At 52.0% G+C, this 27,638-nt stretch overlaps 4 protein-coding genes across 10 annotated transcripts; 1 reads left to right on the top strand and 3 right to left on the bottom strand.

The window, feature by feature from the left end:
* Positions 1 to 4,704: 4,704 nt before the first annotated feature.
* Wdr97 (WD repeat domain 97) lies at positions 4,705 to 13,614 on the bottom strand. Of its 5 annotated transcripts, XM_050145337.1 has the most exons (24): positions 13,416 to 13,614; positions 13,082 to 13,218; positions 12,311 to 12,939; positions 12,064 to 12,185; positions 11,235 to 11,934; positions 10,999 to 11,141; positions 10,679 to 10,915; positions 10,514 to 10,604; positions 10,196 to 10,328; positions 9,998 to 10,119; positions 9,707 to 9,767; positions 9,393 to 9,542; positions 9,042 to 9,299; positions 8,833 to 8,955; positions 8,673 to 8,756; positions 7,557 to 7,682; positions 7,273 to 7,476; positions 7,017 to 7,196; positions 6,694 to 6,891; positions 6,487 to 6,608; positions 6,256 to 6,412; positions 5,252 to 5,799; positions 5,109 to 5,170; positions 4,705 to 5,013 (listed from the first exon to the last, which is right to left on the bottom strand). In XM_050145337.1, exons 1-24 carry the CDS (start codon positions 13,543 to 13,545, stop codon positions 4,814 to 4,816), a joined length of 4,917 nt encoding a protein of 1,638 aa, XP_050001294.1. In that variant the 5' UTR covers positions 13,546 to 13,614; the 3' UTR covers positions 4,705 to 4,813. The 5 variants fall into 5 exon arrangements, with proteins under 5 accessions (XP_050001294.1, XP_050001292.1, XP_050001291.1 ...); XM_050145335.1 differs by having other exon boundaries at positions 5,109 to 5,799; XM_050145334.1 differs by having other exon boundaries at positions 9,042 to 9,542.
* Positions 13,615 to 13,693: 79 nt separating this feature from the next.
* On the bottom strand, positions 13,694 to 16,777 carry Maf1 (MAF1 homolog, negative regulator of RNA polymerase III). Its single transcript, XM_050145087.1, has 8 exons — positions 16,461 to 16,777; positions 15,520 to 15,651; positions 15,285 to 15,413; positions 15,049 to 15,214; positions 14,803 to 14,924; positions 14,603 to 14,722; positions 14,354 to 14,488; positions 13,694 to 14,222 (listed from the first exon to the last, which is right to left on the bottom strand). The coding sequence occupies exons 2-8, from the start codon at positions 15,600 to 15,602 to the stop codon at positions 14,201 to 14,203; spliced, it is 777 nt and encodes a 258-aa protein (XP_050001044.1). The 5' UTR covers positions 15,603 to 15,651; positions 16,461 to 16,777; the 3' UTR covers positions 13,694 to 14,200.
* A 568-nt stretch (positions 16,778 to 17,345) lies between these two features.
* On the top strand, positions 17,346 to 23,424 carry Sharpin (SHANK associated RH domain interactor). Of its 3 annotated transcripts, none has more exons than XM_050145083.1 (9): positions 17,346 to 17,615; positions 17,858 to 18,032; positions 21,201 to 21,329; positions 21,404 to 21,545; positions 21,632 to 21,740; positions 21,822 to 21,975; positions 22,049 to 22,164; positions 22,264 to 22,392; positions 22,464 to 23,424. In XM_050145083.1, the coding sequence occupies exons 1-8, from the start codon at positions 17,418 to 17,420 to the stop codon at positions 22,378 to 22,380; spliced, it is 1,140 nt and encodes a 379-aa protein (XP_050001040.1). In that variant the 5' UTR covers positions 17,346 to 17,417; the 3' UTR covers positions 22,381 to 22,392; positions 22,464 to 23,424. The 3 variants fall into 3 exon arrangements, with proteins under 3 accessions (XP_050001040.1, XP_050001041.1, XP_050001042.1); XM_050145084.1 differs by having other exon boundaries at positions 17,350 to 17,495; XM_050145085.1 differs by lacking the exon at positions 17,346 to 17,615 and adding an exon at positions 17,647 to 17,773.
* Positions 23,425 to 23,753: 329 nt separating this feature from the next.
* On the bottom strand, positions 23,754 to 26,152 carry Cyc1 (cytochrome c1). Its single transcript, XM_050145086.1, has 7 exons — positions 25,985 to 26,152; positions 25,197 to 25,393; positions 24,987 to 25,113; positions 24,741 to 24,898; positions 24,494 to 24,654; positions 24,121 to 24,221; positions 23,754 to 24,039 (listed from the first exon to the last, which is right to left on the bottom strand). Exons 1-7 carry the CDS (start codon positions 26,111 to 26,113, stop codon positions 23,935 to 23,937), a joined length of 978 nt encoding a protein of 325 aa, XP_050001043.1. The 5' UTR covers positions 26,114 to 26,152; the 3' UTR covers positions 23,754 to 23,934.
* Between the last annotated feature and the right edge of the window lie 1,486 nt (positions 26,153 to 27,638).

Genomic DNA, 27,638 nt, shown 5'->3' on the forward strand with positions numbered 1-27,638 from the left:
CGGCCCCCTTGGAAAGCGGAAGTCGTTGCGACCAATCCGAAGCCGAGGACCCAGCTGAAGTGGGCGGGGCCGGCCTGGGCGCGAGGCATTGTGGACCACGGTGTTGGGATTTCGCCTAGGTGTTGGGGCACACGTAGGTGGTGCAGGTTCCTTCCCACCTTCCAAAAAATCTAAGAGCTTGCGGCGACTCACAGCCGATTCACAGCCGCTGCTCTGCCTCCAGTGGTATCAGAGCCACGCGGCCAGCACGCAGAGTTGGAAGTAGTTCGGAAGCCCGGGCCCTTGGTGTCTGGACTGTTGCTTGCTACCACTTAGCCCCGGGTTCAGAACCCGAAGGCGCAGGACTCCGCGGTGAGAAGGCAGTCTCTGACTTTATAGAGAGCCTAACTTTGGGGCATTTGTCAGGACTACTTCAGTGATAGAAGCCTGGGTCAAACAGGCTTGGACAAAAGGGGACTAGTTAGTGTTGCGGGTTTGGGGGAGTCTGACGACAGACACTGCACACAGCTCTATAGGACCCTGTTCGGTTTCTCCCTTCCTCACCTCTCTGCTTCTCCAAGACTCCATATTATCTTTACCATCCACTGACACATTTGTTAGCACAGGTGAGAGGAAACTGACCTTCGCAGCTACATAATCCTGGTAGAAGATAGTTTCTTTCAGTGCTGGGGTCTTTTTCAGGAAAGTATTCCATTTGGTGCTTCTTGTGCCTCTACTACCAATTTGTTGCCTGGGGTCCTTGCTCTCCCAAGACAGGAGTTTTTCCAGGGCTGGTCCTTAACAGCTTTCCTAACCCTCAACTTCTGACAGCAAAGAAGCTGCAATAGTTACAGATCCTATGCAGCCTTAAATACTGACCGGGACCCTTAGCACTACAGTGATTATAGTGTTTTTAGCTCTCGCGTGGGTCTAAGTGTCCAGATTTCCCAGCCCTTGACAGTGGCTAGTGAGTGATACTGTTCCGAGAAGAGGCTAAGACCTTTGCCTCTTAAAGCCACTGCTGCCACTGTTTCTACTACTGCCATACTGCTTGTTGAGATAATATCTTTGTACACTGTGTAAAGATGTGTCTCTGTTTTACATCACCTGGCTAAGGCACCTTCTGACTGGTTTAATAAAGAGAATGACCAATAGCTAGGCGGGAGAGGATAGGCTGGACTTGCAGGCAGAGATAGGAACCCTGGAAAAGAATCTGAGGTGGGAGATTTGCCAGCTAGACACGGAGGAGGTTGGACATACTGTACCAAGGAGAGGTTACGAGCTACGTGGCAGAACATAGATTAATATAAACAGGCTAATTTAAATTTTAAGAGCTAGTTGGGAACAAGCCTAAGCTAAAACCACACTTTTTTTTTTTTTTTTTTTGGTTTTTCGAGACGGTTTTGCTGTAGTTTTAGAGCCTGTCCTGGAACTAGCTCTTGTAGACCAGGCTGGCCTCAAACTCACAGACATCCACCTGCCTCTGTCTCCCAAGTGCTGGGATTAAAGGCGTGCGCCACCACCTCCCGGCTCATGCTTTCATAACTGGTAAAAAGTCTCCATGTCATTATTCAGGAGCTGGCAGTCCAAAGGAAGACCCATATGACAGCTGCTTCCCCATCACTGCCTCTTCTGCAGTTCTGCTGCTGTGTCTTCATTGTCTTCACTTTCTTCCCTTGCCATACCAGCCCATCCAAATCTAGAAAAGTAGGTGTGAAGGGTGGGCATCATGGCGCACGCCTTTAATCCCAGCGCTTGGGAGGCAGAGACAAGTGGATCTCTGTGAGTTTGAATCCAGTCTGGTCTGCATAGTTGTAGGCAGAGTTTCTCTTATTAATTATGATTGGCCAAAAACTCAGGTTTATTATTAGCTAACTCTTACATTTCAAATCAACCCATATTTTCTTACCTACCCTCTGCCACGTGGCAGTACCTACTTTCAACACAGCATGTTCATCTTCTTGCAATTCTTAAGACTCCATCCTTCTTCCCAGCATCCTGTTATTGCTGTCTCTTACCTATATCTCCTGCCTAGCTACCAGCCAGTCTGCTCCTTTATTAAACCAATCAGAAGGTGGCTTGGCAAAGACACATCTTCACAGTGTACAAAAAGATTATTCCTTAGCACACAGTAAGTTCTGGTCTGTCTCAAAAAAAAAAAAAAAAAAAGAAAGAAAGAAAGAAAAGAAAAGAAAAACATTTCTGGCAAAGACTTTTCTTTGGCCCAATGTTGGAATGGTACAAGAAGTGTTTCCTACCAGATATAATCCCAGCATTTAGGAAGCTGAGATAGGAATCCAGATTTCCAAGGTCACCCTTGCCTAAATGACTGAAACCAATCTGCTGTACACACAGGCCTCTCAAAAAGAAAAAAAACCTCCCAGCTTGTTTACAAAGAGAACTATAGTCAGAAGTCAACAGTTTGCACCAATCAGAACAGGTCATTACTCAAAAGAAGGATAGCAGCTATATCAATGAAGGCACTGCTTTTGTGTGTGTGTGTGTGTGTGTGTGTGTGTGTGTGTGTGTGACAATCACAGTCTCCTTTGCTAGACTATTAGGGGAAGTGCTCATCTGACCTGGTACAAATGGTTGCTAGGAAAGGCCTACCCAAAGCTGCTTGAAACGTCATTGCTGAAGCCACACCTCTTGGAGCTGAAGTTGTATTTTAGCCTTGCACATCTGTAGAATATTCAAAATAGCCAATGCTGGCATAAGGGTGTTCTAGCCAACTTCCTGGCATGCAGTCCTTTGCTCGAGGATATTGGGGCACGACGGAGGGGTCTAAGGATGTCAGCCAGGAAATCCAGTAGCCTTGTCTTCCAAAGAAAGAGCATTTTCTAAAAGTCTTTGTTAAACAGGGGCCCAGTGGTTGAAGGACTTGCCCTGCAAGCATGAGGACTGGAGTTTTTTGTTTTGTTTTTCGAGATAGGGTTTCTCTGTGTAGCCCTGTCTGTCCTGAAACTTGCTGTGTAGTCCAGGCTGGCCTTGAACTTACTGAGACTGCCTGACTCTGCCTACCAAGTGCTGGGATTAAAAGCACTCAAGGGACTGGAGTTTAGATATAACCTATGTATAATTAATGGATACCAATAAAAACAGATGGATAAATAAATCAGGTATAGTGTTTCGTGTCTAATCCCAACTACTCAGGAAGTTGAGGCAGGAAGATCATAAATTTGAAGTCAGCCTGTTCTATAGACTGAGACTGTCTCACAAAACAAAACAAAACAAAACTGAAAACCTCCTTAGAATGATTGACTGATTGTTAACTTGACACAAGATAGAGTCACATAGAAAGGGAGTCTCAATGAGGGACTGTCTAGATTAAATTGGCCTATGGACATGTCTGTGGAGGGGGAGATCTGAATTAATGGAAAGACTTTGCCCACTGTGGGTGACACCATTCCCTAGGGAGGGGACCCTGAGTTTTCTAAAAGTGGAGAAAGCAGACTTGCAATGTGACTCGCTGCTCCAGGTTCCTGCTGCCTTGTGATGGACTGCCGTCTAGAATTGCAGCTAAGGGAAGGGTTGGTTTCATTTATACTTTTCAGGTCATAATCTGTCACTTAGGGAGTCAGAACAGGAACCCAAAGTAGGAACCTGAAGGCAAAAACTGGAGCAGAAGCCACGGAGGAGTGCTGCTTAGTGGCTTGCTCCTCCTGACTTGCTCAGACTGCTTCCTTAAACAACCCAAGACCACCTGCTCAGGAATGGCACCACCCACAGTGGGCTGGGCCCTTCCACACCAATCAATGTAGAACAGTGTCCCACAGGCTTGCCCACAGGCCGGTTTAGTGGGAACATTTTTTCAGTTGAAGTTCCCCCTTCTCAAACAACTTTAGCTTGTATAAAGTTGACAAAAAAAAAAAAAAAACAAACAAAAAAAAAAACAAAAAACAACTAGGCAGTGGTGGCACATGTCTGTAATTCCAGAACTTGGGAGCCAGAGGCAGGCAGATTTCTGAGTTGGAGGCCAACCTGGTCTACAGAGTGAGTCCAGGACAGCTAGAGCTACACAGAGAGACCCTGTCTTCAAAAACAAACAAACAAACAAATCCAACAAACAAAAACTAACCAGAACAGCATATGAACTATAAAAACAGAAGCCTACAAAGAAAGAGACAGAGAGAGAAACAGCTCTTGCCTCTGGGCCTGGAGAACAAAGGGAAGAGGGTATCAAACTGGGCACAAGTCCCACCTGACTCCTTTTCCTTAAATGGCATCTGGTTCAGTCATTAGTGTACTTGCTGCAGACATCTTACTGCTGAGATCCACTTGGTACACACATGCAAGCAAAACACTTATATAATTAAATAGGGTCGGGCGTGGTGGTGCACGCCTTTAATCCCAGCACTTAGGAGCCAGACGCGGGTGGATCTCTGAGTTCCAGGACAGCCAGGGCTATGTAGAGAGACTCTTATTTAAAAAAAAAAAAAAAATAGGTCTTTTATCCCAGCATTCAGGAGGCAGAGGCAGGCGGAGCTCTGTGAGTTTGATGCCAGCGTGGTCTACAAAAGTGAGTTCTAGAACAGCCAGGATTGTTACACAGAGAAACCCTGTTTCAAAAAACCATAACTAACTAACTAACTAACTAACTAAATAAATAAATAATAAATAAATAGGATGTAAAACAATGAAACTTGATATCAATTTTTGGCCTCCAAAAGCATGCACACATATATGCATTTGCACACAAGTGAACATGTATATACACACAATAAGTAAATATATATGTATATATATTTTAATTCAGACCAAACATGATAGTGTGATTTGCCAAGGTGGTAGGACTGGGCCTTGACCATGGAACCTTGGCTATCTGTCCCCCAGGTCAACCGTAGATGTTAGGGTTTGTGTCTTGGGGCAGAAAGTAGCGTTGCAGTGTAGGTTGGAGGAGCAGTGGGGGCAGCGCCCGTGGGGGTGCAGGCCAACCTGGGGGAAAAGGCTGCAACTCCACTCGTGGCAGTGGCAGCTTCAGCACCCGAAGAGAGCCATCACCACGAGCTGGGCCCTGGCGGTACAGCCTGTGACCTGGATGCAGGGAGCCAGGAGAGTGAAGCTGTAGGCTGAGGTTGAGTTGGGGCGGAGGGCATTAGGGTTCAATTCTTACCCCTGTGTCCACTCACCCCTAAGAAACATCCCAAAGCTTGGTTGCCTGGTCTCCTGCAGCCGAAAAATGGGATAGAGCCTGAAGAAGGAAGAGGATTCAATCAGACCTTCCTCTGCAGCCCACGCAGGGTCAACCTGACAGGCCCACAGCAATGCGCACCAGCGATCCCGGGGCGGCCGCACCACAATGTTGGGCCGTAGCTGGCTTAAGCCTGAGACATGTAAGCGCTCCTCTTCCTCCTCCTCCAGCAAGCTCTGCTGCCGTGTCCGGTGCTTCTCACAGAAGAAATTAAGCACATCAATATAAAAAAGGTCCAGTATCTGAGAGTGTGACCATTCTGTCTCCTCCAGTGGAGGTGACCCTTTTTTTACTGCAGGGGACACAGGAACACACAAGTTGTCCTGGGTCACAGAACAGAAGGCCCGCAGTGTATCAGCGAAGACTCTTTTGGTTGACCGCATGCGAGAATGTGCCTTAATGCTTGCAGCACGGAGATCTAGCATGGATGATAACACGGGCTCCAAAACTGAAGGCACAGGTGACACCATCAGCTCTTGAACACGCAAGGAGACTTCTGATGCCTGGGAGGGTAGCCAAGAGGTGCTCAAGGCAGGCAGGAGTGCCCCAGAGGCAAGGGAGGCTTGCGAGGAGACCTCCCTGGGAGGTTCCGTAGAAGCACTGGCTGCAGACTGCTCCAAGTTAGTCATCTGCAGGAGAGTAGCCCATGGAGTAATGATCCTTGCATCTGTATCTCTGAATTTTTTATTAATATTTTTATGGTTTATTTTATGTGCATTGGTGTGAAGGTGTCAGATCCTCTGCAACTGGATCTTCAGACAGCTGTGAGCTGTCATGTGGGTGCTGGTAATTGAACCTGGGTCCTCTGGAAGAGCAGTCAGTGCTCTTAACCACTGAGCCATCTCTCTAGCCCCTGTATCTCTGAATTTTCCTTCAGCTAGAGTACTAGGCCCTGGGAGAGGGTGCCTCATCCAGCCCCTCCTCCCCCTCCATCCCTGTAAAGCCATCCGTTGTATAGAGAGCTTTCAAGAAATATTCTGGTTGGGGAAAACCCAGGGGCATTCCTATGGGCACCCATGATCTTCTGGGAGACCTCGAAAGAAGGCAACAGGTAGGTGAGTCACCCAGTCCTTGGCCCACCAGACCTGAAGACTCATCTCCTCCAGCTTCTGTTGACATTGTGTGCGTATATTGGCCTTGGAGTCAAGGTTGAAGTTCTCAGACCAGGTTGCCAACTCCTTGAACAGGAAGCCCTGTGGGTCCTTGAGGCCCAGCACAACTAGCAGATTCATGAGTTCTTGGCTGGAACAGGTGGATGAGGCTCAACCCAAGTCTTCCCAAGCTGGTAGGGCAAACCCAGCAGGAGCTCAACTCACTGAAAACTGGCTGGCGAGTAGAGGTAGTAGGTCAGGATCTCCAAAACCACATCAAGGACCTCCAGGGTGCAGGCCAGGAGCAGCTGCAGCGCCAGCATCACAAACTGCTTCTGAATCTTGTCCTAGGCTCAAGAGTAGGCTGGCATTAGGGAACCGTGGTTGATTCTGGAAGTAGGTGAGGATACGGGGTATTGTGGAGGGATTCACCTGGAGGCTAGGGGGCTGGTCTTGGTTGAGCAAGTACAAGAGTTTGGCCTGCAGCCGGCTGTGGAGCTCACTGCTCATCTCAGGAAACAGCCTCAGCAGGGCATTTAGAATATGTACTCTTTCTGCCCAGGTAGCTTGTTGCAGGAAGTCCACAAACACTGAAGCCAAGCCATCTATGGTGCCCATCTCTGGATAGGCCTGTGGGAAGATTTGCTGAAGCCCTGCCCATCCCTAACTCCACTCTGCATGTGGAGTAGCCCCTACTTTCACTCCTTCCCCCACCCCCACAGCCTGGGCTTCCCAGCTTCTCAGAGTCTCCTAACCTCCAGGGTAAAGATAGGGAACAGCTTTTTGAACCAGTTCTGAACAACAAACTGATGCAGGAACTTGGGCAAATGCCCATAGCGCTCTTCCAAGAGTGAGCGCCCAGGCTTGTGTTGGTGGGGAGCCACTTGGGTCTGGGTGACTGCAGGTTGAGGTTTTGTGGTCAAGTCCATGGAACTCTAAGGAAAATGAAAGATGCTTCAAACCCATCTCTGAGCACCAATCTTTCCCTTCATGAGATCCTAGAGTACCTACATGAGTGTCTGCTTCTAGATGCTCTTCAGTAGTTGGAGAAGGGGAGAGCCACTCTGTCTCCACCTCTTCATCCTCCTCTTCGTAGTCCTCTCCTTCCCCCCTCTTACATGAGCTCTGAAGCCAATAGAGCAGTTTCAGTTTCTTTCGCCACCTGCCAGAATGCTTTCGGCGCTTCAACCACTCGTCATTCTTGCCTCCAAGTGACTGCAGAGGGACGAGAGAAGATGCGGCAGGCTGTGGGGACAGCAGGGCCCACCCTGCGAACCCCAAGCTCCACTTCTTGCCTTGAATTTGTCCTGGGTGAGTTCTTCTAGGGAGCCGAGGCAGCTGACCTCTGCCTGCAGCCACATTTGCCGCACTATCACAGAGTTGGGCACGCAGCCAGGAAAGCTGATGGGCCGAGTGCGTTTCTAGATGTGGAGGGCAACAGATTGGGCTGAGAATCACTAGGACATAACCAGGGGGCACCCCCATAATCACGGGCCACCACAAGCTAGACTAGACTGGTAGCTTGCTTGCGTTCTCAACACACAAATGACAGTTTAGCTTGGAAACCCAATACAAGGTAATCTGGGGGATATGAACTGTAAATGGAAGGAGGAACATAGAGGTGGTTGGTCCCTGGTGAGCACTAACCACACACATGTTCTCTGTGGAACTTAACCTAAAACAGGGGCATCTATAAAAACCATGGTAGAGGGGGCAGGGAAGGAAGAAAGGAACCTGGAGAGAGGTTCATAAATTGAGTGAATAGGCCTCCCCAAGCTGGAAGGGTTAATGATACACCTGAACAGGAGCCTGATATGTGCTAAGCAAGGGGCTAGGGCCTGCCTGGGTGCCCAGTGTGACCAAGTATGGCAAGATGGTGGATCTGGAGGGACTCACCCCACTGGATTTTGCTCCCCTGGAGCACAAGATCTCTGGTCTTTCAGAAAAAGTCTATAGGGAATGTAGCACTCCCAGAGGGGACAGTGGTATGCAGAAACAACCACTGGTGGTGGGCCCTTGATTTGGGCCTAGTCCTAGAAAGCAGCAAGGAGTGTACCACACCAGAACTGGCCAGAATGGAGAGGTACAGGGTTCTTTTTGTTGTTGTTTTTGAGACAAAGTTTCTCTGTAGTTTCAGAGCCTGTCCCAGAACTAGCTCTTGTAGGACAGGCTGGTCTTGAACTCACAGAGATCTGCCTGCCTCTGCCTTCCAAGTGTTGGGATTAAAGGTGTGCACCACCACCGCCGGCAGAGGTACAGGGTTCTTAAGTCTTGACCCTATAGGCTCCAGGTAGGCATGGCCCTTAAGTCAGACTGGGGTACAATGATTTACAGCCAAGGGAGATAGGATATACAAAGAGTGACCCCTAGAAGAGGCTACCTCTGGGAGAAAGGAGGGGTGGGGGTCTCACCCTGTGGGGCTGTATGGTGGCAGGAAAGAAGCCCCCTAGTTTTGAGAGAGGATCTCGGGGCCTTCTGTGCAGCAACAGTGGAACCTGGGGAAGGACAGGGAGTAAGAACAGAGCACAGCCACCCAAGCCCCCGAAACCACCCTTGAATAGGGGTCCTCACCCTATTCTTCAGGTAATCAGGTGATGTGTTCAGGTCCATGATCTTTTTTCCAAACGAATCCCACCGCAGCTGCAGATCCAAACTGAGGCCCAGCTCACAGCTCAGCGAGGAACGTGCTAGAAGCTAGGGTACACAAGGAATTACAAGGGGCTGGGGCAGGGACCACAGTGTCATATATGGGTGGCTATGGGGAGGGAAGAAAGCCTCACCTGGGATGCCTGGCTATGCACTGTCCGGTGAGTGGGTGGAATGGGCAAGGAGACACGGGGAGGGCGGGCAAAGCGCCTGCCTGGGGCTCCTGGGGTGTGGGGGGCTGAAGGTGGGGACACTGGCTGAACGTCAGTGCTTAATGTAGCCTGCCCACCACTGGTAGCAGCTCCTGGCTGGATCCCCATGTCCTGAGTCTCTTTCTCTGTGATGGAGCCCGCAGTGCCCCACTGCAGGAACTCCCTTTCAGATTTTATGTCCTGGGACAGGAAAACAAACAAACAAGCAAACACGAAGTCTGTGTCAAATAGGGTGAAGGTTATGCCAGGGCCTGGGATTGATCCCATACCCACCAGCAGGTCAGAACCGTAGATCAGATGTAAGTAACTGTCAAAGGCTTCCTGGCGCATCTTCCAGGAGAGTTGGGGCCGGGGTGACGGGACCACCAGTCCTTGCCTCAGTTCTTGAAGGTCTTGATCCCGGGCTATGAGATCCTTCAAGTCCTGAAGTGGAGATCAGTGGTCAGCTCCTGCTTCTTTGAAGACTTACCATGCGCTGCCCAAAGCAACCATGAGAGTTCAGGCCAGAGGCTGAGAGGTTGTGAATTGAGAATGGATATGGAGCATGGATGGGCACTGGGCAGGCAAAGAGTCAGGTTCAACACTACCTCCTTCAACACTGGCTGCTGAATTGTTTCTGTCTGGTGATAGGTGAAGGGCAAGGTCACACTGTAGATAGAAGCAGGCATAGGTGAGACTCTGGACGTTACTGGTGGAATGGGTTAAAAGCTGGAGTAAGGACCAGCCAGGAGAAAAGGTTCTTGGGTTGAGATGTAGTAATACCAGAGGGACTTGGGAATGTGGAGAACTCACACTGGGGACACACAGCTCTGCAAACCCTGCCCCCGCAGGGACTGGGTAGAACCCTCCACAGTAGCTGAGGAGCCCCGCCAGCAAACCTGAGGCTGGCTGCTCCATGGAGGCTGGCAAGCCTCTGCAGCTGGGAGAATGTCAGTGGCTTCTGGCTGTTCAGCGGCAGCGGAGGGTCATTCACCACCTCAGGGGACTTCTGACACAATTTCTGAAGAAGCAGGAAGAGCGTTGTTCCCAGTACCATGTGTGCGCCGTTGCCAGTCCCACCTGACCACTTTGTATACCTCAACTAGATAGGATGTAGGTAGGTAGAGCATGTGGGACACCAGGCAGAGGCGGGAACCTAGAGCGAATACCAGGTCTCCATTGTTGTTGGAGAAGGCCAGGGCCTGAGGGGGACCATCCAACTGCAGGAGCCTGCAAGAGTGCTGAGAGTCTAGGGCCTGTTTCACAGAGGGGGAGCCTGAGGAGGCAGTGACAGGGGCAAGACCCTGTCCCTTTCAGTCCAGCCCCTGAGCTTTAATGGAAAACAGAGGTTAGAAAACCCCCAATGGCTATCCTTTAGCCACTAGCTGCCCCCACACTAAAGAGCCCCAGCACACCGCAGCAGCCTGTTCTCCCAGGTCCAGATTCGGATGGTACAGTCCAGGCTGGAGCACGCATATATCTTGAGGGTAGGGCAGCAGCATAGTCCTAGGGGCAGAACTAAGGTTAGGAAGCAGTCTAGAATAAGAACAGAGGCTTCACCTTTGCTTCACTGTCCTCACCAGTGATGTGGTCCGTAGGGTCATCCTGTGGCCGGTGGTCACTGCGCATTTTGTCACCCAGGTCATACTGCACCAGGCCATAGGTGGCGCTCTCTGGGTCCTCAAAGCCTACAGTGATGCGCTTGCCCAGAGCACAGAGCATTACTGCCGGGTGGCAACAGGAAAAGGTGCGTAACAGGCTCAGACTCTCCTCGGCATACGGGAACACACGCCACATCTTTACCGTCAGATCGCCACCTTTGGGTAGCAGGAGCCAGGGTTGGGACTTCGGGCAGGTGCAGGGGCTCCCAGGCTGTCTTTGAGGGAGAGAAGGTACTGACCTGAAGTCACAATGCTGTTCCAGGTGGACCCAATAGCAGTCACTGGTTCTGGACTGTGCGCTTCTGTAAGAAAGACTGTCACTGATGTGCGCCAATCCAGAACAGACAGTGTGCCGTCTGAGTGCCCTATCATTGGTAAGAATCTGTGAGAAGTGAAGGAGGCTGTTGGTCAAGGTTCTGTCACCAAGTCAGCCACATTTTGCCTTAACCCAGCCTCAGACAGCTGCAGTGCCCACCTGTTCTTATTTTTCCAGGACCAGGCAATGGCACTGCGGAGCGTGTCGCCCTGATTGTGGCGCACAATCTCCCAGCAACTGAATGCACTACGAGGGTCTGTGAGATGGCTGTAGAGGTGCAGACAGCAGGGCTGGGGCGCTGGGGGTGGAGACGGACGCAGGCGGTGCAGTACGACCATGGGGCAGCGTGCTGCGTTGGCGCGCAGTAGGTGCCCTGAGCGTGTCAACACCCACAGAGCTTCTCGAGACAAACAATAAGCCACCCCAGCAGCACAGTCCTCCGGTTCCAGCAGCAATGAACTCACAGTTCGTCCCGTAGCAGCTGACACCAGGTAGACCGACCCATCTGCACAAGCGCATACAAGGCGAGAGGGCAGAGGCGGCTCAGCTGGTGTGGGCAGCACTGGCGCCACCTGTACGTGAAGCACTGGAGCGGATAGCTGTGCTAAGGGCGAATAGAGGTCACGCACACGCCACAGCTCCACACTTTTTGAGAACAGAGAGAGCACCGACCAGCCAGGAGCTGCAGGAGCCAGCAAACGGCTCACTCTCTCGGATAATATGTCTTGGTTCCAGCAACCCAGTGTTACCTCTCCCACCTGAGTTGCGGCCCTCAGGTCCCATGTGCGAAGCGTTCCATCCTGTGAGGCGGACACTACTAGCGAGGTGTTCTGGAGCACTGTCATAGCTGTCACTGGGCCTGCAGGAGAGGTGTCGGTCATTTTGGCACATCATAGCTTAAGGAGGCATTCCTGGGATTCAGTCAACCCTGTAGAAGGGCAAGCTCAGGATGAGAGAGGACTGCAAGAGTTGCCAGGCTGTGGCACACCTGTGTGGCCCACGAACACCATCCGGATCTGCCAGTCAGCCTCCCACACCTTCACAGTACTGTCCCGGGAAGCTGTCACCATGGCTTCTACCTCCTCACAGTATTCCAGGTCTGAGATGATTCTAGACGGGAGAGAATGGGAAGCCCAGAGGACTCAGCACAACCGTCTGTGGGTCCTATAGCCCCTGAAGTGATTGGCTCTCCTTAAGGATCTGCCTCCCATCCCCCGTCCCTGGGCTCCCCTCACGTTTTATGCAGATCCTGGCACACATTTACTAGCGACCAGGTGTCCAGATCAAAAGTGAGCACTGCCGAGCCATAGGCAGCAAAGCAATGCTGGGTGCCGTGGTCAGTTTCCGGCCCTAGTGCCAGCCTCTTGAGAGAGCCAGACAAGCCTGGCGGTGGTTGCAAAGGTGAGCCACAGGACACCAGGCGGCGACCCCCTGATCGGAACTTCCAGAGCTCCAGGCTGCCTCCCACCTGGGCCACAAGCAACAGTCCCAGGCTGGGCACTGGTAAGCAACACAGAGGCTCCTGGCCCAGCATCTTGTTCTCCTGTGGCAGGCTCAGCCAGAGCAGGTGGAAGTCTGGCCCTAATATGGACAGTCCAGCTGGGCCCCAGCCTACAAAGCGGCCCACTTCTCCCAAAGGGCCAGGCACAGTCACTAGCCCGTTAAGCACCACAGGCGCCTGCAGCTTTGCCTGCACCCAGCCATCCTTGGTATGCTGATGTAGGTAACCTTCACCGTCTAGTACCATGAAGCGTCCACCCACTGGGTCCTGCGCTACTGAGCGCAGACCAGCTGCCACCTTCAGACGACGCAGTGGCTCCAGCCCGTGTGTCATCCGAGTGACTCGCAGCTCTGCTCTTTTCTCCTGCAGGCCAGAGTACACAGACGTGCATGTAAATAGTGGAGGCCCGAGCTCCTCTGCCTGGGGAGACTCGGAAGGACCAGTGGAGTTGGTGCCCAGCGTCTTTAGGGAGGAGCCCAGCTAGAAACCTCCTAAAGAGCCACACCTTTTCTACAATGTCATGGAGGTATGTGCGTAGATGCAGCCACAGCAGGCGGGCTCGGGAACGCAGTGTCATTTTCCGCCACCTCTGGCTATTTGTAAAGAGCTGCAGGGCCTGTGGTGCCTCGTCCAGACCCAATTCTGTAAGTCAGTGGAGGGTGTGGTGTCACTATAGCCTTGTGCCCTACCCCTGGAGGTGGGAAGCAACACTGAGCCCTCCTCTGAGGGACATGATGGGTCAGGGAGTGTCCAGGGAAGTTCCACTTCTGCAACTGAACCAAAGTCTGAGAAATATCTGCCTCTGAGTGGGGTGTCTGGACAATGGTAGGTGCCCTCACCATGCCTTTCTGAGAGCACCCCAGGATCTGGGACATCATAGCCTTCCTGATCATACACGTCTGTGTCCAGAACTGCATTGTCACCCTCTGATGCAAAGAGGTTGCTTGCGTCTAATGTTACGTCCTCCATGGACAATCCCAGAGGTACGAGGTGTAACAGCTCTTGAGACTAACGGAAAGGCAGTAGCCGTTGCTAAGATACCAGACGCTCCCGGCCTGCCCCCCCACTCCCAGGCCCCGCCCCCCGACGCAGGCCCCGCCCTCCAGTCCCATGTTCCTTCGAAGTCACAGAAACTTTTATTGGAAATGAATGAGCTGCAGCAAAGTGACACTCAGTGCATGTGGCCCACCTGGTAAGGTGGGGGGCAAAAGTGGGCACCAGGGTCTGGTCCAAGACCAGACCCTATAAAACACTGGGCACCGCTTACAGGGCCTCAAGTCTCTGGCCCTTAGAGCTGGAGTGTACAGGCCCAATAAGAAATACAAAAATAAACTCTGTGATCCAGCTGTCCTGTCTGTGGCAGGCTGGCGGTGCAGAGCAGTCACTTTCTATCCAGCCCTGTGCTGTCTAATCCAGCCACAGCATGGGCAGTAAGAGCCTGCAGGGGTGAGTGGACGTCCACAGGCTGAAACCAAAGGGCTAGGCAGGTATAGCCTTGGGCAGCGCCAGGATGGCGGCAGTGCCAGGGTGTAGCCAGCATCTGGGGAGGCTCTGGAACTCCGTAGGTAGACAAGTTCAGGCATTAGTCGGAGCTGGATGAAGCTGAGACCTCTGCTTTTCCGCATCACATACAGATCACTGGAACCCTAGGCAGAAGTTGGCACAGAGTAGGACTTCAGGAGGTACCACCCAGACCAGGCCGAGAACCCTGATTTTTCCCACCCACTCCGGGCTCTAGAGTTCGGAGCCATGGCTGTAGCCTCCACCACCACCACACCTGTCTTCCTCCATGGTGCTGGTCTCCTCCGCCCTGCCTTCACTGCCTCCACGTCCACTCTCTTCATCAACCTCCTCTGCTCCCAGTTCCAAGTCCAGTGCATTGCCTGCCTCTGAGGGCGTGTAGGTGGAGCCACTGGGTGGGGAGAGAGATACCAGTCTTAGGACCAGCTACTCAGGCCTTCTCAGGGAGAACAGACCCAGTTAAGGAACAGGGGGCTGGAGAAAGGGAGGTGGCAATGGTACCAACCTGATGGAGCGGCAGCTAAAGAAGACAATTCGTTTAAGACGCTTGTTGTAAAAGAAATAATTGAATGACCAGAGGCTTCCGTCTTCCCCAAAGGGGTCTGAGTCCAGATCTGGGTTATAGCTGAAGAGGGAGGAAAGCAGAAGTATGAGGCTCCCACTGCCACACCCCTGCCACGTCTACCTGCAAAGCTGTGAGCCCACCTGTAGATGTCACATTCAGCTAAGCAGATTTCCTCATCCACCGCATTCCACAGCTGCGGCTTCAGGGCCTTGAAGTCTTCCCGAACCGCTGAGAACAGGCTGCAGTTGACTGCATTTACCACCTACGGTGGGTTACAACAGGGATGACAAGGGGCCAGGATGGCAGGTGGAACCCAAGAACCTACTCAAAGTGGGGAGGGCAATGGTCATGACTACAAGGTTCTGGGTCCCTCTTCCCATCCTTACCCAGCTAAGGCTGGGCTCCCGGCTGAATTCATGGCTTCTGGCTGTGCTGAAGTCATAGTCTGGCCTGAAGGACTCATTGAGTGTGGCAATCAGATAGAAGAGGGTCTTGCGACTGCACTTGTCACTCAGAGGGCTTTCGTCCTCGCCACCCTGGCTCTTGCTCAATCTGAACAGAGATAAATGTCAGGCTGGCCCACCATTCCACATACCCCAAAGGTAGGATCCACTCAGCTTACCTGCTGGGACTGAGGCCTGAAGTCTGGGGTGGGGACAGTGCCTCCAACACATGCGGCTGGCCCTCCTGGCAGAACTGCTTGAACATGTGTTTATCATCTCCTGCCATCTTACACGAGTAGCTTTCAATCCTACAAAATGCAGGCAGGATCATGGAGCACGCCGACCCCAAGCAGTTAACTCAGGGGATGAGATGGTGGCTTCCGAGAGTCTGATCCCAAGAGCCTCCAGCCTCACCTGCCAATAATATGGGCATCTCCAGTCTCCACTGTCAACTGCGAGTTGATGGCCTCAAAGCTGGAGTTCTCCAGTAGCTTCATGTCCTTTGGGCGGGGGCGTCTCGTGCCAGAGGGACTAGTGCAGTGCTACCTGAGAATGCGGGAAGCCAGGTTTGGCTGCCTAGCTCCAAAGGCTCTGCCTGCAGCCTTCCCACCCACTAGTAGAGCACTGTTTGCAGCTGGGTCTGGCTGAGTCCATCTGGCAGCTTCTCTCCTTCCCCTTACCAGCCCCTGAGCACTCAGCATTGGCAGGGAAATGATCCTGTTACTCGAGAATGGCAAGACCAGGGTCCAGCTCAACTCCAACTCCTCCTACATGCTGCAAGAGTCCTGGAGGTGGCTGGGAGTGGGAGGTGGGGAGTGGTTGAGAGGGCCACCCTGTATTCTGCTCACTCTCAAAGTGTTGGAAAGTCCCTCTCTCGACGTTCCCTACCCAAATCGGCACTCTGCAGACACCCTCAGACTGTACTAAGGGCCTCAATCAGGCTAAGAACCTGTAATCTGGTTCGGAACCGGGCACCTGGGGCTTGAGTCCTGAGGGTCACCTGTATGGGCTTTCTTCCCCGGTTCTATGGGTTGCTTCTCTGTTTCCAGGCAAGAAGAGGAAACCCATTAGTTCTTCAGTTCCATTTGCAATTATGCCTAATTCTCTCTTTGTACGCCAAACCTCCACAGGTTCAGGCCAGCAGTCTCCTGGCATTGCCGCCCAGGGAGCAGAGAGGCACCAGCAGATTCGTAAGGGGAAACTACAAGCCCCAGGAGGCAGTGCACCAAAAGAGGCGCTCGGGCGAGGCAGCGGCAAAACTACAAGTCCCATGAGGCAATGCACAGGCGCGAGCCCTGCCGGGGACTGTGGTTCCCGCAGTCCGGGACCGCTTGGAGCACAAGGCGGACACCCACCTGCCAGGAATTGGCTAGATCAAGCCAGGCTAGCCGGTTGCTTAGCGTCGGTGCTGAGATGACGACGGCACGGGCTGCGCGCGGCGCGGGCTCCTCAGGACTGGAGGGCGGCGCCGCGGCCTCCACTCGGGCCGCACTGTATCCGGGGGAAGAAGCTTCGCGGCGATGTCCCGTTACTCCAGGCCCTGCCGGCCCATACGGGCTGCAGCCGCGACATAGCCTCGTCCCCCTGCAGCACTCGCTTTTGCGACTGACCTGCCGCGGACCGCCACAGATCGCACCAGACAGCGAACGAAACAGCGACCTCCGCCTCCCCCGGCCCGACAACAACAAGCGGCCGACAGGCCCGGCCCCACTCCTCTGAATGGTCCGCTCCGACCTCAGGATCCAGACCGCGACAAGCCATTGGGGGAATTCTCCGCCACTCAACTTTATCTTCCCCTTCTACTGGCTGTGTAGCTTGTCTGTCTCGCCCTCGTTTACGAACCCGCCTCCCCTCTTAGTGTTCATTGGTTAGGGCAGCCCCGCCCCGCCCTCGGGGGGGCCAACCCTTTTCCCAGGGTGGAACACACTCACCAGCGTCTGGTGTGTGTTTGTGTGGATTGGCGCCCTGCTCCTGCCGGGTACTGGTGTTGCCTTACGTCGGGCAGCGGCTATCACCCGTGCGAACCTTTGAGAAAAGTCCATCCTTCATTTTGTGACCGGTGTCTGGTCTCTGACACTGTCCCCGGGCCCAGCTCAAACGTGACTAGCGTGCCTGGAGGTTGGACCTTCTCTATCCCTGAGCACAGCGGGCGGTCGAGCTCAGGTAGTGCGCGACTCTGGGTCCTTCATGTTCTCCGCGCTTGGCGCATCCGGAACCTAGGCCCATAGCCCGAGTTTCTGGTCGGCGGAAGCGCTCGACAGCTCCGTATCACGGAAGCGCTCTCGGAGGGTCAGGACTCTGCTGCACCAGATATGGCGCCGCCCGCCGGCGGGGCTGCAGCGGCTGCAAACCCTAGTTCGCCTGCGGTGCTCCTGGCAGTGCAGGCCGCGGTGAGACCGCTGGGCGCCGGGCACGACACCGAGGCGCAGCTACGGAGGCTGCAGTTAAGCGCCGACCCTGAGCGTCCTGGGCGCTTCCGGCTGGGGCTGTTGGGTACCGGGCCAGGGGCGGTGAGTGTGGGCCGGGACAGCGGAGTCAAGCGTCTGCATTCCCCTGCCAACTGCCCTTAAGCAGTTACTTTTCTTTGCTTGTCTGTGAAAATGGGGTTAATGCTTTACAAACTCTCATGAGAAATTGGTACGATAACAGGAAAGAAAAGCTTAGGACGGTAAAAATGACCTCTTGTTTCCTTTTCCTTTGATCTTGGCTAAAGATGAGGAACCACTGACCCAGCATACTCTTCCCTCTTCAGGTCAGTTTAGAATGGCCCTTGGAGTCCATTTGCTATACAGTGCGTGGACCTAACCAACACGAGCTGCAGCCTCCGCCGGGAGGGCCTGGAGCCTTCAGTGTGCACTTCCTCAACTCCCAGGAAGCACAGCAGTGGGCAGCACTGGTGCGAGATGCCACCGCGGAGGGACAAAATGGTCAGTGTCGTGGAATAAATGCAGGCCTCTTAGTCGTGGGTAGGGACAGTTATGGGTGAAGCTGGGCATCTAGGAAGGCTTCCAAGAGGAAGAAAGTGGAGAAAATGAGAGGTTCAAGAGCTGACACCTGGAATACCAGACAAGTGTGAAAAAGGAAGAGCAAGCCCTGCTGCAGGGCCAAAAGTTCAAGAACAGCATTGTGTTCAGTGGAAAAATAACAGGTTCAGGTCTGTGTTACTAAAGACAGACTCTCTAGTCATATAGAGTGGTGTAGCCAAGGTTAGAAAAAAGACCCGAGGACCTTAGGAGAGGAAATTAGATAGGTTTTATGGTTGTTAAACTGGTAGAATTAGTGGTTAAAATGGAGATAGAAGGACCAGTTAGTGTGAGGCTTGTATACAGTGCCTGCTTGGGAAAGCACGGACATGGCTGGGGCTCTGGAGAGGTCAGCCTAAGTCTGAGAGGGAAGCAGAGAAAAGACGCCTTGCATGTGGACCAGTGATTCTCAACCTTCCTATTTCTGCTACCCTTTAATATAGTTCCTCATGTTGTAGTGATCTCTAACCATAAAATTACTTCATAACTGTAATTTTTCTACTGTTATGAGTCATAATGTAAATATCTGTGTTTTCCAATGGTCTTAGGTGACCCCTGTGAAACAGTCATTTGACCCCACCCAAAGGGGTCATGACCCATAAGGTGAGAACCACTGATGTAGCCTGTGCCCTAAGGAAATATAGGGCAGCTTACAAATAAGACCAGAGGAAAAACTGCTAGAGGGGCAGGGGTAACTCATCATTGAGGAAGACTTTCAAGTCATTCATTTACCAGATGTTTATGTAGCCCTTGCTTTAGACTATTCACTGTGACAAGTGTGTAGTCCAGGCGGATCTCAAACTTACTATCTAGCCCAAGCTGACTTTGAACTGTCAATGATCCACTTACCTCTGTACCCAGTGTTGATACAGATGTGTACTACCCAACTGTGGAACTCTTTTCCTTTGTGTGTGTATATGTGGTATGTATGTATGTATGTATGCAGACATACATGTGCATGGCATATATGGAAGTCAGAGGACAACCTTGGGTGTTAGTCCTCACTTTCCATCTTGTTTGAGACAGAGTCTCTGCTGTTAGCTACTTTATAAGTCAGACTAGTTTCCCTAACTCCCATGAAGTTTCTGCTTATTCTCTTGTCTCTATCCCCCATCTTACCATAGAAACATTGGGGTTACAGACACACACTTCCAAGCTTGGCTTTATTTGGTTTTGGGGGATTTAAATTCCTGTATGAAAAGCACTTTAACCTGGGTGGCATGGCGCAGGCCTTTAATACCAGCACTCGGGAGGCAGAATCAGGTGGATCTCTGAGGCTAGCCTTGTCTACAGAGTAAGTTCCAGGACAGCCAGGGCTACACAGAGAAATCCTGTTTCAAAAACAAAACAAAATAGTACTTTAACCTGCTGAACTCTCTCTCCTGGACCTTCCTGGGCACTTTTCTTTTTTTAATTATTTATTATGTATACAATGTTCTGTGTGCATGTATGCCTGCCCACCAAAAGAGGGCACCAGGTCTCATAAATGGTTGTGAGCCACCATGTGGTAGAATTGAACTCAGGACCTCTGGAAGAGCAGCCAGTGCTTAACCTCTGAGCCATCTCTCCAGCCCCTTCCTGGGCACTTTTCAATTTTTTAGATTAAAATGTTTTATATGTGTGAATCTTTTCTCTACCTGCATGCTTGTCTTTGCACCATGTGCATGCCTAGTGTCCTTGAAGGCTAGGAGAAGGCATCAGATCCCCAGGGACTGGAGTTAGAGATGGTTGTGAGCTTTCATGTGGTTGCTGAGAACTGCACCCCAGTTCCCTGCAAGTGGAACAAGTGCTCTTAACCACTGATCCAGTTCTCCAGCCTGTGGGCACTTTTTTTTTTATGACCCAAACTTCTAATTTGCCCTCCTTAGAACTTTAATTTCTAGAATAAATAAACTTCAATTAGATGGCAGAAGGAATGAGAAAGCTGGGAGGGAAGGCTGCTACTTAAAATAGGGTCTCCTTGGGTGTGCTGGCATACATCTTTAGTTCTAGCACTTGGGAGGTAGAGACTGGTGGATCTCTGTGAGTTCAAAGGCCAGCCTAATCTGCATAGTTCCAGAACAGCCAGGGCTATGTAGAGAGACTCTTTCAAAAACCAAACAAACAAAAAAGTAAATAACCAAAAGAAATAAGGTCTTAAAGTCTTCTTGGAGAATGAAATTAAAAGAATATGGCTTAAGTTTCATGGCCCAAAATGCAAGAAGTACAAATTCTCCAAGGGAAACTTGTGCAAGTGACCTTCAGAATTCAGGCAAAGTTCTTGAAAAGCTCTACCCATCTCAGTGGTGACATGGTTCAGGGTATCAAGGGCCTAGGTCATTATGGGAGCTATCATGACTGGGTGGGGATCCTTATTGCAGTGTGCTGGCTTTCAGGAGATAAGTAGAAACAGCAGTATATCAAGTTCTGCAAGGATGCCAGGACAAACAGTGTAGTATTCTCTGTAGATTAGAGAGCCAGAAGACTCCTGAGGGTCCTGAGAGGGGTCACTGACTACAGGTCTGCTGCTGGGCAGGAAATGGCAAGCCCCCATCTGAGGGGTTGGTTTGATTCTGCTAAACAGGACATGCACAGGTGGGACCAGCTGGCAGAAGGGTTCATAAAGATTAATACAAAGGGGAGTGGGAACTGGAACTGATATGTAAAATGAGAAGTTTTTTAATAAATTAAAAAAAAATGATACCAAGGATGAATCAGATAGAGCACTGGTACCAGAATTCAGGCAGGATTTCTGAGGATTTTTCTTTTAATTTTACATATAAATATTTTCTCTGTGTGTGTTTGTACCAGTGTACTTGGTGCCCCAGAGGCCAGGTCATTGGATCCCTTGAAATGGAGTTACAGGTGGTTTCTGGGAACCTAACCATGGTGTTCTGCGAGAGCATCAGATGCTCTGAAATGTTGATCCATCTCTGTCCAGCTGAGAGTTTTTGTTGTTTTGAGGGCCAAGATTGGGAGAGGAAGGCTTAGCCTGAATTATGGCCTAAGGATAGTGTGGTCAGGCCGAGAACACAAAGGTCCTAAAATCCTGAGGATAGAGACCACTAGCCTACTCCGTATCTTCTCTCTTAGGCAATGGCAGCCAAGCCCCAGCCCCAGAAATGTGCCCCCTTTCTCCACCATGTTCTTCTGTGGCTCAGATACCTAAAGCAACCCAACCCGAGGTGGATCTTCCTCAAAGTTCTGGAAACTTGAAAAAAGGTAAGGACAGACTGGAGGGACTTGGAGAGCTATGGCTGGTGTCTGGTTGTGATAGTTGTCTTTTCTACCTGTAGAAGAGCTGGCTACACGCCTGGCCCAGGCCATTGCAGATGGAGATGAGAAAGAAGCAGCTCATGTGGCAGCAATCCTGGCACAGCATCATGTGGCCCTCAATGTCCAGCTCACGGAGGCCTGGTTCCCACCAGGTCCCATCAGGTAGAGCCTGATCTTGCATCGCTTACTCTGCCCTCCTGACCCTCCTAGGTTAACTGTCCAACCCTCTGATCTACATTTTGACATAGGTTACAAGTCACAGTTGAAGATGCCACATCTGTTTTGTCTTCTGCATCATCTGCCCATGTCTCACTGCAGATCCACCCACACTGCTCCATTGCAGCCCTCCAGGAAAAGGTGAGCATGGGGCATAGGGAATCTTACATGTATAGCATGGATCCTGGGTAACACTGCCTGGCCCTGATGTTCTGGCCTCAGGTGTTCTCCGAGTTCGGTTTCCCGCCAGCTGTGCAGCGCTGGGTCATTGGGCGGTGCCTATGTGTGCCTGAACGAAGCCTTGCTTCCTATGGGGTCTCGCAAGATGGGGACCCTGCTTTTCTCTACTTGCTCTCAGCCCCCCGAGAAGCTCCAGGTTAGTTCTTAATGGTGGTAAGAGAGGTGGGGTGTAGTTTTGAGATGGCCCTGAGCCTTCTCCTCTGTCACAGGATATAGCCCTCAACATTCCAAGATGGATGGGAAATTAGGATGCTTGTTTCCTCAGTCATTGGAGCAGCCTCATACCCTCCAACCAACCAGTTCCAGTCTCCCAAATCCCCCTCAGGTGGGCAAATAACCAGAGCCTCTGGGAGTGGGCTAGATATGGGCAGCTGTGGGCACTGGAAGGAGCTGGGATGCATCAATGGTCTTCCCATCTTCCCAGCCTGGCTGGTCTTGCCCTTCCTGCACCTTCATCAATGCCTCAAACCGCCCTGGCTGTGAGATGTGTAGCACCCAAAGGCCCTGTACTTGGGATCCCCTTACTACGGCCTCCACCTAGAAGACACCAAAGGTACAAGAGGTTGGGTAGGGATGAGGGGATACAATATAGAGCAAATAGAAATAACCCATCTTCTTCTCCAGGTTACAGAGACAATGGCCCTCCTGTCACAGGCCCAAGTCCCTGAACCACCACCACTCAAACGTCGCAGGGGACCTCTGCTTGTTGGGGGCAGAGATGCACTGTTAAGGAACAAGGGCCACAAGCCAGTAATTAAAGACACACAAGAACCAGCCTGTGTCCTAGTCTTGGTGCAGAGCTGCACTAGTCCAGCTGCCTGGGAGCAAGGAAACAGATTCTACACCTCAGTTGCAGATGGAGCTCCCCAGACCACAACCAGGAGACTACTCAAGAGTAGATTTAGACTCAAGTTCCAGTGGTCACAGATCATGGTACTAGGATCTTTCCAGAGCCTTCAAGCCTACAGGGGCTCCTCAGACTGCTAATCTGCTAGGAGTTCCTCTCCCTAACCCTGGCCCTTTGCTGCCCTTCTTGAATCCTATAGTCCAATCACTATTTTCAGCTGTTTCAGCCAGTATGAAACAAGCAATGGGACTGGGCATTTCTCCTTCACCAAAGGGATGCTTTAGCATGGGGGAGTCATGCCTTTGTGATCCTGACAACCATCTGTCACCGCTCTTTATGAATAGAAGTGCTGCTGCTTTATGAATCTAGTCGTGGCCAGTTTGGCCTAGATGTACTATCTAACTGCCCTGGAGACTACTAGGTGTCATTCCCTGATAAATACCAGACACTTCCACATATATTTCCAGCACAACCCTTTTATCTGTTCAGCCAAGACTAAGACATCCCAGATCCCCTCTGCCTGGCTACTCAACATTTCTGAGAACTTCCTCATCCCCCGCCCCACCAAGATAGCACTGCTCCACCAGTGATGCTGCTCCAGGTCTTCCTGAAGATCTGAAGGCTCCCTGCTGCCATCAGTGTGGAAGTGGGAACCCCTTTCTAGCTCTGCCAAGGCACTGCCACTCTGTTCAACAGTGCAGTGCTGCTTTTTCAGAAATAAAATATTTTGAGACTGGGGGTAGGGCGGTGGTTGTTGCCACAGGTACGCCTTTGCACTACATTCACGTAGTGCCTTTGGAGGCCAGAAGAGGGTTTCAGATCCCCTGGGACTGGAGTTGTGACTGCTGCAAACTGAACCTGGGTCCTCTAGAAAAGCAGCCAGCGCTCTTAACTGCTAAGCCATCTCTCTAATCTGAATGGTACTGCTCTTAGCAGCCAATTTTTGCATTCTGGCCCACATTTATAATGCCCAGATACTAGATAAGGAAGGAACAATATTGCAGGGAAATATGGGTCCCAGGACTCCTTGGCAATTTGGGTTTCAGTCATTGAATAGCTAAAATGTGTATGTTGAGAAACTTAATTTATTCCCACAATGAGGGCTGAAGGAAGATCAGAAGCAAGAGTCTGGTCTCCTACCCATTTCCGTGTATCAGATGAAAAGGGGCTAGGCCTGAAAGGCCTAGGACTGTTCCTGGACTGCTGAGGGCTTGTTCAGGCAAGATGACAAGCAGATATTGGACAGGGTCACTTGGGTGGCCGGTATGCCAACTTTCGACTCTTCAGGACTGACCACTTATGCCGCTTCATGGCATAGGTCAGGGGCAGCAGCAAGCCCATCATCAACAACATCTGGGAACAAAGCAAGTTCAGAAAAGGTAGACAGGAAAGACCCCTTCCCTATGCCCACTGTGACCCTTCCCAACCCTTCACCTTGAGCCCCATGCGTTTCCGATGGTCATGTTCTGGCTCCGATGCCCATCGAAGGAAAGTAGCGACATCCTTGGCTACTTGCGACATGGTAGCTGGGGTGCCTGGCCAAGGACAAATGGTGAGAGCCACCTTTGGGGGCTTGTGCCAATCCAGGGCAACCCTCTGTGCACTGTGCTCCACAGAGGCAGGGACTGTCCATTACAAGGCTTTAAAGGGATAGGAACCCTACAGGACAATGAAATTGTTCCCAAAGCCCTTTTAGATATGTACAGTCAACAAACATTGCAGGTAAGAGGGGAGCAGACATCTAGACCCAGGAATATAAGGGAAGCATGCTGGGAATAGGAAAGGACCCATGGTCAAGGACACTCACCATCATCATACTCCAAGACTTCATTGTAGATGGGAGGAGCCATGCCAATGGCCTGGCCAGGAAAGTAAGGGTTGAAGTACAGGCCTTCTCGCAATGACACCCCAGTGGGGGGCTCACAGTACCCAGTGAGCAAGGAGAATACATAGTCTTCACCACCATGCCTAGAAGCAGACCCGTGGCTCAGTCCTTACCACAAGGCTAATTTCCTTCCCTGTTTGCAGCCCTGCACTAAGGGCAGCCCATGTACCTAGCTCGCACGATGTAGCTGAGGTCTGGGGGTAAGGCTCCATTGTTAGCAGCTCTGGCAGCTTCAGGGTTGGGGTATGGTTTTGGAAAATAGTCAGACAGCTTCCCAGGCCTCATGAACATCTCCCCATCTTCATTAGGGCCATCCTGGACTTCCACCTGCCACCAAGAATCCCATCACAGTCCTTCAATCCCTCACAGTAGAAGACCCAATCCCTGTATCCTCCACCTTCTCTTGGCCCCACACCTCCTCAGCCAGCGCCTTCGCTTCCTCCTCCGTGTAGCACACTCCCACCAGATGGCGGTAAGCCACATAATCCATGCTGTGGCAGGAAGAGCACACCTGCTTGTATACCTGGAAACCCCTACGGATGCTACAGAGAAAAAGGATGAGAGAAACTTAAGATTCCCGTTCACCCAGAAACGTCCACCCCCAACCCCGCCGCTACACACCCACCTGGTGTGGTCCAAGGAGGAGAGGAGGCCACGGTGAGACCATGGGTAGCTGGGGGGGTGCAGCTCCAGGTCACTGGCACTCACAGCAGTATGCAGAGCCACAGCTAGCCCTGCACCCCCGGCCGCCAGCATGCCCAACGCTGACAGCATCACCTTCCGGCCCCGGGAGGGGCCAGACTTCGAGGACAAGGACACTGCCTGCAAGAGCCCCGCTCAGCACCTGCCAAGACCCCACCCGCCCACCTGGGGATCTGAATGGGCGCCCATCTCTTCCGCTCAGCCACCCAGCACTAGCCACCGCCCGCAGAGCGCCAGAGGCCCGCTGTCTGCCGCATCCCTTAGTGCAGCCGACTCCTCAGCCACAGCTCGGCTTTGTAGAGCAGGTGAGGAATGCTCTTGGAGCATGAAGTGGGAGACAGGCCTAAGAGACCAAGAGTGCAGCAGCAGACCAAGGTCACCCGCAGCCGGCTGAGGTCAGGCTGGGGTCACTTCAGGCCATCAGCCAGGTCTAGACAGCTGGCTTCGGGAGTCGTTCTGGGCGAGCCCTTTGCAGGAATCTCCCGTCCCAACCCCACCACAGCCGGACCGTGAGATCAGACCAGCGTGCCCTGTCGCTCCGAGGCGTGGGCACCCAGCCTGGCTTCCCGAGTGCCCCGACCCGTCAGCGGGGACCCTGCCGAGTCGTAGGAGGTACGAGGGGGACCGATGCCCGCGCGCACCCGGAGCCTCCCCGCCGTGACCTTCAGGGCTGAGGGGCGCGCGGTGGCCAAGGCCCGCGCCAGTACTCACCTGCGGTGTCCGTAATGGAAGATGCCGGGACCGCGCGCCGCCCAGCAGGCCCGGAGCATTTGCACCTGGAAGCCCCACGCCCCGGGGACCCAGCACCGACCGGCGAAGCGAAGCTGCCGCCGCCGCCATGTCGGCCCTCTTAGTGCGGCCGCCGTTCCCGTCGGCCCGTGCGGGCGGACGAGAACTCAGACCGCGCGAGACAAGGCAGTGGGCGGGTCCAGGCGGAGCTGGCTAGGGAACTGTCCATCAGAGGTCCAGGGCTGCCCTTGTCCAGCTCTTCTAGTTCACCGGGAAATTACCGCTGAGCCTGGCCGCGACTCTCATTGCAGTAACAACACCTGTTTTTGTTGTTGTTTGTGTTTGCTCTTTCTCGTTACGTCCTTCGTTGCAGCCGGCGAGTCTCTTTACTATAGTCCCAGGTTCTTCACCCTGACTCCGTGGATCCCTCCCCTCCAGTTGAGTCTCTGGCAGGCTCCCAGAGATCTAATAAAAGTCGCTCGCCCGTCCAGGCCTAGTGTGGCGACAGTCGTGGCGACCGGGCGTAGAAACTCTCCCTGACCAAATTCCTTTTAAGCTTTCATACAGACTCCATATATAAACTCGACTTCCTCACTGAGAACATACCCCATCATTTGCTGTCCATCACAAAGCTGCAGCTCCCTCTGGATGTAAACTGCCTTTGATCGCCCAGGCATTTGGCGCTTCTTTTTTAAAAAATCCAAATTGGTAACATGTGTGGGTGGTTTGGAGCTCTGCGCTTCAGGAATTCCTTTGCCATTACTTTTAGGGTGACTCTAAAGATGAGTGTGACCACATGAAACAATTTATCTGATCTATCTTCTTTATTATTTATCATGTATAAAGTAATCTGCCTGTATGTCTGCCTGCAGGCCAGAAGAGGGCACCAGATCTCATTATGGATGGCTGTGAGCCACCATATGGTTCCTGGGAATTGAACTCCGGACCTCTGGAAGAGCGGCTCTTAACCACTGAGCCAGCCCGGATATATCAGTTTTCAAGAAATAAGAAAGCCTGACCTATAAATTGGAAATGAAGAGTCAGTTATTAGAATTAGTCCCATGGAAGTCCTGCCTTAGACTCAGAAATATAAGCCAACTTAGTGGAATTTCATACTCACTAGACTTTGCTGTAAGCAACAAAACGGACAGTGACCAAGTGCTGATCAGTGGCTTAGTTTTCTATTGCTGTGAAGAGACACCACGACTAAGGCAACTCAAAAGAAACCATTTAATTGGGGGCTTGCTTGCAGTCTCAGAGGGTGGGAAGCAGGGCGGCAGACAACATGCATGGTGCAGTGCAGAGCGGAGAGCTCATGTCCTAATCTGAGAGCTGGAGGCAGAGAGGCAGTGCCTGGGCCTGACCTGAGCTTTTGAAACCTCAAAACCCACCTCCAATGACACAGCTCCAATAAGGCCAGGCCTTCTGATCCTTCCCATGACAGTTCCACCAACTAGGGACCAACTATTTAAATACATGAGCCTCTGGGGGCCAGTCTCATTTAATCAACACAATATGTAGAGAAATTGGAGTCCTTATACAGTTCTGGTGGGAACCTAAGGTGGTTTAACTGATTTGAAAAATAGTTTGGCAGTTGACACAAGTACTGTATGACCCAGTGTCATGATTGTCACCT

Source organism: Alexandromys fortis, unplaced genomic scaffold (genome assembly GCF_014885135.2).
Source record: "Alexandromys fortis isolate MF-2015 unplaced genomic scaffold, M_Fortis_MF-2015_v1.1 scaffold_2_1_26212458, whole genome shotgun sequence".
Taxonomy (NCBI): Eukaryota; Metazoa; Chordata; class Mammalia; order Rodentia; family Cricetidae; genus Alexandromys; species Alexandromys fortis.

Bases quoted from the DNA above. Each gene is read 5' to 3' on its own strand.
- Wdr97 (XM_050145332.1), bottom strand. From the start codon at position 13,545: ATGGAGGACGTAACATTAGACGCAAGCAACCTCTTTGCATCAGAGGGT. The intron at 7,197-7,272 runs GTAGGTACTCTA...CATTTTCCTTAG, and splicing joins ATCTAGAAGCAGACACTCAT to AGTTCCATGGACTTGACCAC. The intron at 5,800-6,255 runs GTCTGGTGGGCC...ACTCTCCTGCAG, and splicing joins TGGAGGAGATGAGTCTTCAG to ATGACTAACTTGGAGCAGTC.
- Maf1 (XM_050145087.1), bottom strand. From the start codon at position 15,602: ATGAAGCTACTGGAGAACTCCAGCTTTGAGGCCATCAACTCGCAGTTG. The intron at 14,723-14,802 runs GTGGGCTCACAG...CTCCCTCTTCAG, and splicing joins GCTGAATGTGACATCTACAG to CTATAACCCAGATCTGGACT. The intron at 14,489-14,602 runs GTTGGTACCATT...CTCCCCACCCAG, and splicing joins TTTAGCTGCCGCTCCATCAG to TGGCTCCACCTACACGCCCT.
- Sharpin (XM_050145083.1), top strand. From the start codon at position 17,418: ATGGCGCCGCCCGCCGGCGGGGCTGCAGCGGCTGCAAACCCTAGTTCG. The intron at 21,330-21,403 runs GTAAGGACAGAC...TTCTACCTGTAG, and splicing joins TTCTGGAAACTTGAAAAAAG to AAGAGCTGGCTACACGCCTG. The intron at 21,546-21,631 runs GTAGAGCCTGAT...ATTTTGACATAG, and splicing joins TTCCCACCAGGTCCCATCAG to GTTACAAGTCACAGTTGAAG.
- Cyc1 (XM_050145086.1), bottom strand. From the start codon at position 26,113: ATGGCGGCGGCGGCAGCTTCGCTTCGCCGGTCGGTGCTGGGTCCCCGG. The intron at 25,114-25,196 runs GTGGGTGTGTAG...TTTTCTCTGTAG, and splicing joins TCCTCCTTGGACCACACCAG to CATCCGTAGGGGTTTCCAGG. The intron at 24,040-24,120 runs GTGAAGGGTTGG...CTTTGTTCCCAG, and splicing joins GGAAACGCATGGGGCTCAAG to ATGTTGTTGATGATGGGCTT.